Source organism: Carassius carassius, chromosome 33 (genome assembly GCF_963082965.1).
Source record: "Carassius carassius chromosome 33, fCarCar2.1, whole genome shotgun sequence".
Classification (NCBI taxonomy): domain Eukaryota; kingdom Metazoa; phylum Chordata; class Actinopteri; order Cypriniformes; family Cyprinidae; genus Carassius; species Carassius carassius.
This window is the reverse complement of record NC_081787.1, coordinates 19895269-19908017: the sequence shown is the minus strand read 5'-3', so window position 1 is coordinate 19908017 and position 12749 is coordinate 19895269. Positions and strand designations below refer to the sequence as shown.

The 12749-nt window shown below is 35.1% G+C and overlaps 1 protein-coding gene across 1 annotated transcript in view; it reads left to right on the top strand.

Annotated features, from left to right (window-relative positions):
- The window catches only part of LOC132113932 (short transient receptor potential channel 3-like), a 64557-nt gene extending 64034 nt beyond the window's left edge, over nucleotides 1–523 (top strand). The window contains exon 13 of the mRNA XM_059521991.1: nucleotides 223–523. Within this exon, the coding sequence (XP_059377974.1) occupies nucleotides 223–374 (152 nt within the window). The 3' untranslated portion in view covers nucleotides 375–523. The remainder of the gene's footprint in view (nucleotides 1–222) is intronic.
- Nucleotides 524–12749: the final 12226 nt, after the last annotated feature.

Below are 12749 nucleotides of genomic sequence, written 5' to 3'. Positions count from 1 at the left end.
AAAATATTGGCTCATGTGATTTGAAAGTCTTTTAGTTTTCATTTTATTAAAATTTAAAAAACGTCCCAACTTTTCCGGAATTCGGGTTGTATATTTTGCTTACAGAATACGAAGCCTATTAAGGACCTTTTTTATTTACATGACAATTATGCACATTTCCCGCCTAAAGGTTCTTGACAGTGTTCATATTTTCATATATATATTTGTGTGTGTGATCTAAAGGTGAGCTGAAGGAGATCAAGCAGGATATTTCCAGTCTGCGATATGAACTGTTAGAGGAGAAATCTCAGGCTACAGAAGAGCTCTCACTCCTCATTCAGAAACTCAGTGACAAACTCAACCCCACGACCTGTCCATCCGCACCAAGCCAATGAAGGGTGAAGTCATTCTATTACATTTCCACTTTAATATGCAGAACATTTGCCATTGTTTTCAGATTTGTCTGAACAATGGCAGATGAGGGCATAAATTATAGTTATACTTTTAAGTTACTGTTAAATATAAGTGAAAATGTGCATTCACTCTGTTGTGTTGTTTTTTTTTTTTTTTTTTTTTTTTTTTGATGGATCGATTTTTTGCTGGCTGTGTATTTTATTTGAGTGTGAGAAATAAATGAATAAACTTAATGTGATGCATATTTGTCTGTCATACATAAATGAAACTTTATCTAATTTTAGTTTTACTAATTTTGTTGTGTGCTTTTGTCATTTTTATTATACTTTTTATTATTTCATATTTTACTATTTATAAGTCTAGTGTTTCCCCCCAGTGTTTCATTAAATTGTATTTTATTTCAAGTAACAAAATGGTTTTCATTTTAGTTTCAGTTTTTGTTAACTATAATAACCCTGTTCTGCATGTAATATTTATTAAATTTTTATAATTTATTAACTTTTTGCATCTATTTAATAAATAACATTTAATATTTAAATAATCATGCTTAAATCTGTTCATTCTGAAACACATTTCTTCAGTTAAAAAAAGTATGAATAAGCAATATTCAATACGTTATATAAGTTAAATATAGTCTGGAACAAATTATTTTTGGTTGATTGATTTATTGATTATTATTGATTGATTATTGATGAAACCAAATGATTGTACTGTACTTAAAAATGCATTCAGTTTATTAGTACCATTACAGAAATCTGTAGTCTATTCTGTGTATAACAAATATGCATCACATTACGTTTCATTGGTTTGTTTGTGAAATGCAAATGGATGGAAAATTACAAGCAATTCAAATGCATACATCTTGAGTTTAGGCCTAAATATTTTTAATTTCGTGGGATATTTTACCTCCACCTATTTTAATAATAAATGGAAGTGCAGTATTCAGTATGCAAGTGTTCATCACCTTCAGTACCTGTAGAGCACTGAAATATGTTTGGAGTGTTTGTATAATCAAAGATTCTGGAGGATATTTTTGAATTTGTCCTATGTTAATTGCTGTATTTGTTACAGTTTTTTTTAATTCAGTTGTTTTATGTTGTGCATATCTGTGTGTATATAATATCATGCATTTTATATAAATTAGAGCTAATTATGAATATTTCAATAAGCAAAATGTACAGTATTTGTCAACCAGCTTTAGGCATGGATGTTTGTTGCATCCTGTCTTTATCCATTCCCAGCATTCCTTGGGAAACTGTATAGTGTAACTTTAAAGCTACAAAGTAGATGAAATATTAGTGGCCCAGAAAACCTTCTGAGAGCTTCTAGCACAAATCTATGCAGGGTAAATATTTATCTGTACATCACAGCTGTCATCATCTGACAAATTATTATTAATAGCATTATTCACTGTTACAGTTACTTCAAGTGTTGTTTTATTACAATTACTTCAACTTTGTGAATATAAGGTAATTAGTTGTTTATTGGCTTTGTGTTTATTACATTCAGGACTTGTTGCCTGTATCTTATTTCAAGCAATATTTTGCCCAAAAAATAAAAATCATCATTTACCAAACATATATGATTGTATATAAACCTATATTTTCTTGTGTGAAATTCAAAAGGAAGATTTGAACTTTTACTTACAGTGAACGTCAATGGTGATTCATAATTTAAAACTTCAAAAATTACCTAAAACCATCAAAACAGTCCAAACGGCTTTCATCTGTGCATTATTCCTTTAAGAAGTGCTTTTGATTCTTTTAGATTTTGATTAGATTTTGTGATGTCTGAGCAGAAATGGGCTTGTGTGGATCATTATTTATTTAAAATACATTTGTATTGTGTAAAAATCTAAGCTCAAACTAAATTTTAGGTTGAACCTAAATGTTGCGAATCAATGCTGTTCAGCTGTTCAGGTTTTTGTGCGTGTGTGTGTGTGTGTGTGTGTGTGTGTGTGTCATTATTAATGGTTGGTTCATAGAGGGCGCAATTTCATTTCACAAAGTGCAACTCTCCATCATAAAAAAAAATAATAATAATCAAGGCTCTCTTCTATATGTATAGCCCAATGAAAATCAGTAGATGGTATATTTCATGATAGACAGTATATCTGCAGAAGTAGGCAGTATATATGTACGATCAGAGCAGGACTACAGAAAAAAAATTATGTGTGTGTGTGTGTGTGTGTGTGTGTGTGTGTGTGTGTGTGTGTGTGTGTGTGTGTGTGTGTGTGAGAGAGAGAGAGAAAATATGTGCAATTCATATTTGTTTTGTCAGCTTGTTTTTGCTTGCATTTTTGTTTTATTCTGTTAGTTGTTTAAGCTATGCATTTTCATATAGGCCTAATTATCAATTAAAGGATTTTGGAGAGAATTCTGAGAAATGTAACTACAACATATATAAATATATTACTGTAGTACAATAGAAATGAAAGACTCCAAATTCGTTTTTTATGTTTTCTATATAAAATCTATTCATGAAAACATATGGGTTGTAATTCATTTACTGTGAGCACATTACACAGGTCTACAAGTGAAACATAGAAAGTATAAATGTTATCAGAATGGAGCCAGATCTGAGAAGCTGTCTCTATTGTAATGATGAGGGCTTTTCACCGGGATGTGGAGGCTCTTCAGGATCCTTCACCACCCATAAGAGAGAAAAATCAAAAGTGAGATCTCTGTAAAATCTCAAATATTTCTCCTAGACATAAATGAGTTGACTTTAAGATCGAATGGAGATTTTTGCTTGAGTGTCCTGCTTCTCAAACTTGTCTCCCAAGGAATTTTAGGAGTAACATCTGAGACACGGTTGATACTAAAATTAGAAATACGTGAGAATTACAACTCTTGAGTTTAGAAAGAGCAAACTCTGAGCAATAAAATATTCCTATAATGGAGTCTTGATAGAGAGCAAGACAATAAAGAGATATTGTTTCTTCCACCACATTCTTAGTTTTGACTCTTTTTTCCCTATCAAATATTTCTCAAGTCTCATTTGTGTCTACTTATATTTCTCCTAAGGAATTTTCAAAGAAACATCTGAAATGCTGTTTATACAAAAATGAGAGATATATAAGTATGTCATCTAAGTCTCCTAAACTTGGGCAGTCCTGATATAAATGGCAAATAGAAAGAGTATGTGCCATTACTACAGTTTTACACAATCCTAAATGTAATGCAGATTCATCTGTGTTCTTAACAAATGCTTTGATGTCTACACACTACAAATTCATAACTAAAGTCATGCACTTCTTGCGAGAGGTTTATACAAAAGTCGGTTTCTTTGAACTCCTCACATGGTCATGGTCTGACCCTCAGGAATAGCAGCAGAACATTCTGGAGAAGTTATCCATGATGTCCCATGGTTCAGTTGTGACATCAAATAGGCAAAAGGGTCTGCAAACAATACAAGTCAGTGACTAAAGAGCTGTGCTATTTGAAGAAATGCAAATCATTTTTTTATATTATTTTGCCATTATCAGACACAACAAATATGAGGCATTTGAAATCCAGCATTTGAATTTCTTTTATTTCTATACAGGCCACAACTTCTTACAAACTTCCACAACTTTTAAGTTTGAAGCTACAACCATTCAGTCACTTTTCTGGGGACGATTCATGTCCCTGACTAGACCCGTCCCTGGAAACTGACCAACAGCCTTCAAAAGCACTAAAATACCATTTACAAAAAAAGTTACTATATACAGTTTACTCACAGTTTGTGTAAAGAAAAATATTAAATGAAACTACTAAATATTACAAATATTCAAATAAATATTGGCAACACTTTATTTTAAGGTGTCCTTGTTACACATGTTTAAATGTACTTACTATTATTATAACAATTATGCATAATTACATGCATGTAACACTTAGTCTATACCTTAATAACCCTATAGTAAGTACATGTAGTTAATTAATATTACTCAGTACTTAAATATATAATTACACTGTAACAAGGAGACCTTAAAATAAAGTGTAACCTAAATATTAAATGTGAAATATAGTTTGATGTCTTTATTTAATTTTTGCAAACTAGTGTGATTTCGGTGATTTGCATTAAAACACTGGAAATATAGAAATTATAATAACAGTAAACGGAACCCACGATAATTAAAGAATAAACATAAAAAAACATTGTATTGTAAATTTTATATTGTCTTAGTTAAGCAAAATCGTATGCTTAAGTCTGTTGCAGATAGATATTAATACATGCGTTTAACTAGACATGCTGTGACCGTTCCAGTATGGCAGACTGGTTACTTATGTTAAGTAAAATGTGCCATAGAAACAGCTAGAATCTAGCTATACATATCTATGTTCAAAACTAATTTCAAAATCATGGTATATTTATTTAAAGGCAAATCAGTTCATTTTATTTGAATAAAATACTCTTAATAGGGGGAGACAGTTGCAACACTTTTTGCATTTGGCTCTGTTACTCGGAGATGGTTTGGATTAGACAAACCAATTTTTTATACAATATACTTACATCTGTCTGTTAATAGTCTAAACCATTTAAAGATTGTTCCAGAATCTACATTTTTCACAATTTGCATTTGAATGTAAGGAGTCAGATGTTGCAACTGACCCCGTGCCCGGGGACAATTGCAACACTGTTTGGGGATGGTTGCAACATGTTACAAATACAATATATGTCAGTTTTAGCTAAATGAATATTATCAAATATTTATTCATCAGCTTTGATTAATGACAATTATAGATTTTTCTAGATGAATAGGCCTTATGTGCAGATGTAAAATATTCAAAATGATATCAAATACAGTAGGCTTTTAGTAAAATAAGAAGAATGGAACGATTTGTGAGGCAATTAACTTTTATTTAGCCTATTGTCATGTAAAACATTTTCTTTAACTATATTTTTTATTATCATTTTTCATTTTAGCAAAACAAAGGTTTACAATGTAATGTCAACAATATAACTGCATCTTGCATCTACTTTAACGATAACTTTACAGCAATAACTCTCATTTTAACAACTGTCAAAACTGTAATATCAACAATAATATAATACTCTGGATTCAGTCAGAGTCACAGTTGTGACATGTGTACACATCACCTCCAGGGGTACAATCCTTGTGTGCCCAGGATTTACAGCTCCAGCACTGTAACCAGACTTCCCTCGACTTTGAATAATTCTCGAGACAAACGATACAGAATTCATCTGATTCTGATTCTGATTCAGGCATTACGTTCTTCAGTTTTTTGCTCTTCTTTCCCCCTTTTTTTGTAACTTTTTTCTCTCCAAGTCTTTTTTTTGCCTTCTTGAGAAAAATGTTGTTCTTCTCGATCTCCAATGCTATCTTTTCTGGAGTGTCAGTCAGAATGGCAGTGGAGCGTCGTTTTCTGCCTTTGGTGGTCATTTTTCTGGGCCCTGCTTTGGGATGTGGCCGGATAGCCTCTGGAGAAAAGCAAGCAGGTGAGGCTGGCGGAAGAGACGTGAAAGCTTCAGGTGAGGCTGGCGGATGAGATGTGGAGGCTTCAGGAGCAAGTGAGGCTGTTGCTGGCCAGGAGGAGGCCGCAGGAGCTGCTGAAGGAGGCACATGAGCAGGTGAAGACGCATAGGCTGTGGCAACAGGTGAAGCTATTGGTGGAGACGTGGAGGCCGCAGGAGCAGCTGAAGGAGACCCAGAGGTAGGGAGTAGAGGCCGATCAGTGACCAGAGAAGGGGAAAATTCATGGTCTTTAAAAATGTCCCTTTTGAATGGCCAGATACCGGTGCAGCGGAATCCCTCCTGCACGTTTGATGGTGTTGCTGAAACAGGGAGAGACTCCTTGACAATGCCTGGGATGTCATATATGGTCATTGTCATCCCAGGATGACTTTTCATCCAGGAGTCACAGGCAGAATTTACTGCTTTTTTTAATGGCCCGTAGACAGTCCTGTCAAGAGGTTGCATTTTATGGGAGCAATGGGGAGGCAATGACAGGAGCACAATGCCATTTTTGCGGCAGAAGTTGACACCCTCGATGGAAAGGTGTGAGGGGTGATTGTCCAAAATAAACAGGACTTTGCACTCTGGGGAGCTACGAGTGTGCAACTGGAAGTGTTTTAAATACACAATAAAGTCAGCCTCTTGCATCCATCCAGTGCGATTGGCTGTCCCTATACAGCCAGTCGGCCCATCTCGGATAAAGTGGGACTTGAAATGGACCCGTGGGAAAATGAACATTGGTGGTATGGTATTGCCAATTGCATTCCCTGCACAAACCATTGTGACCAGTGTGCCCCGCTCAGCTGAGGTAAGAGCACCTACCTGCTTCTCCCCACGTCTGGCCACAATCCTGTCAGGTGTCTGGACTGTTGTAACGCCAGTCTCATCGACGTTCCAAATGTTCTGAGGAGAGAACTTGTGCTTCTCAAGAACTTTGCTGAGATTGTCAAAGAATTTTCCTACATTCACCTGGTTAAAGCTGGATGCTCTTGACAGGCTTGTGGCTTGTGGACGTCTAATTGAGAGACTGGGGTTCCTCTTCATAAATCCTGAAAACCAATCTGCTCCAGCCATACTAGTCTCTCTCCACTGCTCAGGAAATTTGCACCCATAATGAGTGGCCAGCTGATATGCAAACCTCCTAACCTGAAATAAAAGTGTTAAATATGTAAAAACTATCCATCATATTATCTTTAGGCCTAATTCTATCCTCTCCCTCCCTCTCTGTTTTCAGACTTCTCTCTCATATTAATATGTCCCTTAATAAAACAGTCTTCCCCTAATTTCTTACCTCTTTGGGACATAACCCAAAGTATAGGTCAGCTGCCTTTTGTAAATACTGCCTGACGGTCTTCTCCTGTTCATCTGTAAACACTCTCCTGCTGCTCCAGTAGCCAACACTTGGTAACTTATCATGTCCCTCTGCTTGCAGTCTCCCTTTCTTTTTGTGGAACCTGTACAATGTGGTGTGACACATGGCAAACTCTCTCGCCACTGCCCTGACTGATCTGCCTTCATCCTTGATAAGGTTAGAGGCTCTCTCCAAAATATGGAGTGGGACCCCTCTGTCTGAGACTCTCTTCCTCACTCTGGGCATACTGAAAAGAAAGATAAATATATGTATATTTATAGGTAATTAAACTATTCACTGTGTCCTCCTCTGCACATAAACACACAGTTGCACCAAAGCATGGCCACAGACATCTGCACACATGCGCACACACACATAAACTTGATGAACTATATTATATTTAAGTAAAAACTTGTGTGCAGATGAATCAAAAATTATGAAAGAACTTTTAAAATGTTAAAAATACTGCTATGTGGTCTGTTTTTATATTTATGCATTGTACGGGGACAGTTGCAACAGTTGTTGCAACTGTCCCCTTACCTGTCAGCCATGATAAAACCTCATGTGCTAGCTAAACAAGGTGGCATTGAAACATGTTAACCATATTAGCTTAAAGTTAACATATCACTCATTTAAACCATATAAGTTTGAACTGAATCACAAAAAACAATTACAGCATTTTAACAAAAACAAAGCTCAAGAAAATAAATACTTTCATACCTCAAAAACAGTTTTTTTTAATAAATCCTGGAGCAGCTCAGGAATCTCCTTGATGTTTCTCTGCAAGGGAGGGGCATCCAACTGAGCATGTGCAGTGTGAGTGTCATCACTCTAGCTTCTTTCTGATTGGAGAAAAATGACCTGTTGCAACCATCCCTTGTTGCAACTGTCCCCGGTCTCCCCAACTCATAAATTTCTGGTCTGTGAAAGAGCTACACGATATAACTAGTTGTGATCTCTATAAGTTTGCTTTCAGTGTATATGTCAGGATGGCCGAGGGGTTTCTGATGAAACAGAGTGTTCCTAAAATATAAGTCACTTAATATGAACTTTTGTATAAAATAAAATTTAAAAAAATGCATAAAACTCTTGTATAATATCAGTATCACATTTGCAAACTCAAACCATTATAATCATTAAAAAGCTGTCAGTCATAGTTCATCGCGATCTCACAAACTTCTGTTATAAATAATGCAGTTCTCTACACTTTGTTTGTTATAATGAGAGGATCTGAGCTTGAATGACGCAGCACTGAACAAAAACTGCAGTCTGTTTTCACAATCTGTTTTGTGAAGAGCAGGACGTGCACTGATACAGAAGTAGTTCCATTAGCTGCACATATGGCCGATCTAAAAATGTTGACACTGTGCAGCTAAATATCCCACAGCTATGCTTTTATTAAAGCTGTGGTCGGTAAATATTGCCTCTTTGTCGCCATCTCTGTTTGAAAACCTGCAATTGCAGCTATTTGTGTAATTATCTTCTCTGAGTGGGTTGTTGTGTGTAATGTGTGGCAGTCAATCACCTCACTGTGTGGATACTGCACTTTGGATTCACATATTCTACATATCTGAACAAGTAACAACTGCCACTTTTGTTCTGATCAACTGAGGAAAAACCTTACAATAAATTGCTCTATCAGTGGTGATTAAATCTAACGATCAGTTAGCTCATATCACATCAAGCAATGGCAATAATTATTATATTCTTCTACTTTGTTTTCAAATTGTTTATGTTATAAAAACATCGGCATTGCATGTATTTAGTGTGTAGCCTTTTAGCATTACATGTAGATTTATGTACAGTCTAATCATCCCACCATTCAAATTTCACATGAAGAAAATTATTGTGTAACCCAAAATGAAAATTAAAGTTCCTTACAACTTGTTCTCTTTGAAATAAATCTTTTTAGTACAAATTAATTCCAAGTATCTGTAATCAGATGCACATTTAAATCTGGAATACTATATTTTAATTTCAGTCATTAGACACTTCTTAGTACAAATTCTTTTGGTTTTGACTATGAGTGAATCTCCAGTCACTGATGATTGTCGTTTCGATCTTTCTGGATTACAATCCGCCATATATTCCAGCTGCTGTGAGAAAAGGCAATAAACGGTCCGTCAGCTGCAGCATCCTCACATACTAGCCGGGACAACTTCTTTATGTTTGCAGACGTGACGGTTTATACGTCCCCCAATCCTCCCCATTTCCAGCCCTGTATGTAACACAATACTAATGTATCACACAACACCAGCAAATCTAAGAGTCTGATGGAAGTGCTACCCATCCTAAAGGATGTCTAATCCTTTATTATTGTGTTGTATGCTTTATTTTTTCATCTCCATGAATAGCATGTGTATGTTTCATGACACACCCAACCATTCAAAACAAGTTATCCCCTACCTTTATTTTTATTTTGTCACATCACAAAGAAGCATGCGTCAAACAATGAGTTCAGATTACAAACCACAATTCAATACCCAGACTAGTGTTACAGCCCTTGTTTAACATTGTTTACCTTTCTGTGATGCTCATGATATTTAGAAACAAAATTTTGGACATACTTAAATTAACTCTTCTCAGCTGGAATGAGAAATATATGGAAGCTCATTTCCACTGTCACATAAAAAAAGTAGGCTAATTGTGACTTTTTTTTCTCACAATTATGACTTTTTTTCTTAACTGTAGGATACAAAGTCTGAATTGTGAGATAAAAAAAGTTTATTTAGTTTTTATATTCTGTGCCAAAAAAAATTAATAACAGTACTGCAAGATGTGAACTCTTGTAAAAAATACAGAATTGCTATAGAGTTTATAAATAGATATTTGAACTTTTAATTTTTTTTTACATAATTCTGACCATTCTCCGTAAAAACATTACTGGAGTAAAAATTATGACAACTAAGCTCCAGTCTCCCTTATATAGAGTATAATGTCTTAGAATTCTGTGTTTCTTTACTTTGTGAATGGCTGCTCATGTCTTTATCTTGTTCAGTTCTGCAATGCACTGCATGCTTGCATAGAAAGCTTCTTGTTGGCATTTTAATGAGTATGTGATCAGTGAACTTTGAACTTTGTGGCTTAGACCTCGGAAGGTTTGTTTGATTTGCGTGGGTGTAGAAAAATTGCTCACAGATGGCCTTTACAGAGTTCAGCACTTCTCATTAATGATTTACATGAAATATAGCTATCTTCTTTTATCCATTACAAGTGAATGCTATTTAATGGTTTTATTCCTGTACATTCATTCAAGGAAACATCATATTAACAACTTAATAAATAACATTGGTATATACTGTAAGTAATGTTAAGAGCTATATTGTTAGGACTGGGCATCACTTTAAAATATGACTGAAGTCCAGTTCATTTAAAACTGTCCAAACAATTTGCACTTAAACATTTCATGAGGATCCAGAAAGCAGAGTGCTAGTGGTGAACTGTAACATGATAGTCTGGGTGTTGAAAGGTGTTTTGTTATCTGAACTCAGTGTTTGAAGGATGCTTTTTTCGGGTGGTGTAACTAACAGTGACAATAGACAAGAAAGAAAGGAGGAGAGCATGCTTGTATGAACATATATTTTACTTTACCTGATTGCATGGACGTATGCTGAAATGAACTTCTGTCTGTATTATCTTGTATTAATATAATAAAAGTTATGATTCATGTTTGTCAGTTTTTTTATGTCAGTCTAGTAATCAAGCCCTACCAGAAGACTAATTCACTATGGATTTCATTTTTATTCACGCTAAATCTGGGTTTTTTAATTATTGTAAATGATACATTTTTGTTTTTTATTTTTATTTTTTTCCTGATGATTTGCTGTTATAGAAGATATTGGTGGATCACTTTCATCATACATTTTTACATTTACACTTTTGTACCAAGCGATTTGGAAATAAGTAAAATTATAATATAATAAATCAAAAACAACAAAAAGGAAATAATATGTTACAACTGTAAAAAGTCTTGGTTAGCCTACATGTAGCAAGATTCTTTCTTTTTCATAATAAATAAAAAGATAAGCAAGAAGATAAAGATTGTTAAGGACTCAGCTGCTTGGATCGAGATGAGCAAGTTATTCAACCAGGAGGGAACAGTAAATCCAAAAGTCCTTGAAAGTGACTTTGTGTCTCTTTGGGATGGCACTATAATGCACCGTTCATTTGAAGAACTCACATAATTCTGAAGTAAGACTCAAACCACTGGAGTGCAGTTCCTGAGATTCCCCTTTGCCAATAAAGTTGACAGGAGGATCTGGTGTTTAATCGTGTCAAAAGCAGCGGACAGATCCAGCAAGATAAGTATTGAGATTTGGAAGCCGTTCTTGCCAGACTTAGGGCTTCAACAACCGAGGGCAAGGCATTCTTGGTTGAATGGCCACTTCTGATGCCAGACTGGTTGGTGTCCAGGAGGTTTTTGTGTTTGAGAAAGTCAGAGACTTAAGCACAACTCATTCAAGTGTTTTTGCAGTGGAAGGTAGAAGGGATACCAGTCTGTAGTTCTCTAAAAGAGCTGGGTTAAGAGCAACGATAGTAAGTGCTGTGACAAGTCCCAGGTACACTCTCAGAAAAAAAGGCAAAAAAGCTGTCACTGGGGCAGTTAAACAGGAAAACTTATGCAGCATGTGTTTTTATAAGCTAAAAGTCTTTATTTTTGTCTCTTTTGACTTGTCATGTTGTTCTGTCTAACTTTAAATTGCCTTAATGCCTTAAATCAGAACCTGAAAATAAATATTAGATTTCAGCACTTTTCATGTTTTCAGGACAAATCAGCTGCTGGGTGCAACTAGACTTTTACTATATAATTTAATTTGCTTGTTATGGTTACATTGCACTTCAGGTGATAGGAAGAACCTGTTCTTGATTAATCACTGAAAATAGCGTCTCAAAGACTGACGGAAGCCAGGAAGGGCCTGTGTGTCAAGTATGACGAACAGATTTACATAGAGATAAAATTGTTTGCATTTATCCATCCTTTCACTGTTGAAACATGCAAGTCACGGTGAACAGAAGGTTTGAAAATTATTGAAATAGTGCCGCATTTGCATGGCATTCGCAAGTTCTCCCTGAGGCCTAGAAATCTAACATTTTTATATCACTGAAAATATACATTTTAAACAACTTGTGAGCATTTTGGTGTTTACTGGAATAGTAAAACAATTTACTCATCCTCAGACAACACAAGACGTAGTGTTTTTTTATTTTTATTTTAAAAGATTTCGAAAAATACAGCATTACAACACTTGTTTGCCAGGGGATCCTCTGCAGTGAATGGGTGCCATCAGAATGAAAGTCCAAACAGTTGATAAAAACATTACAATAATCCACAAGTAATCCACATGACTACATCCCATCAATTAATGTCTTATGAAACAAAAATCTGTGTTTGTAAGAAACAAATCCACCATTAATATGTTTTAACTTTAAGCTGTTGCTTTTGGCCAAAATATTAGTCCATTATCTGTAATAACAATTCCATCAGTAAAAACTTATTGCAATACATGATGCTGATGTGCTTGTCCCTGTAATTCACTCTTTTTT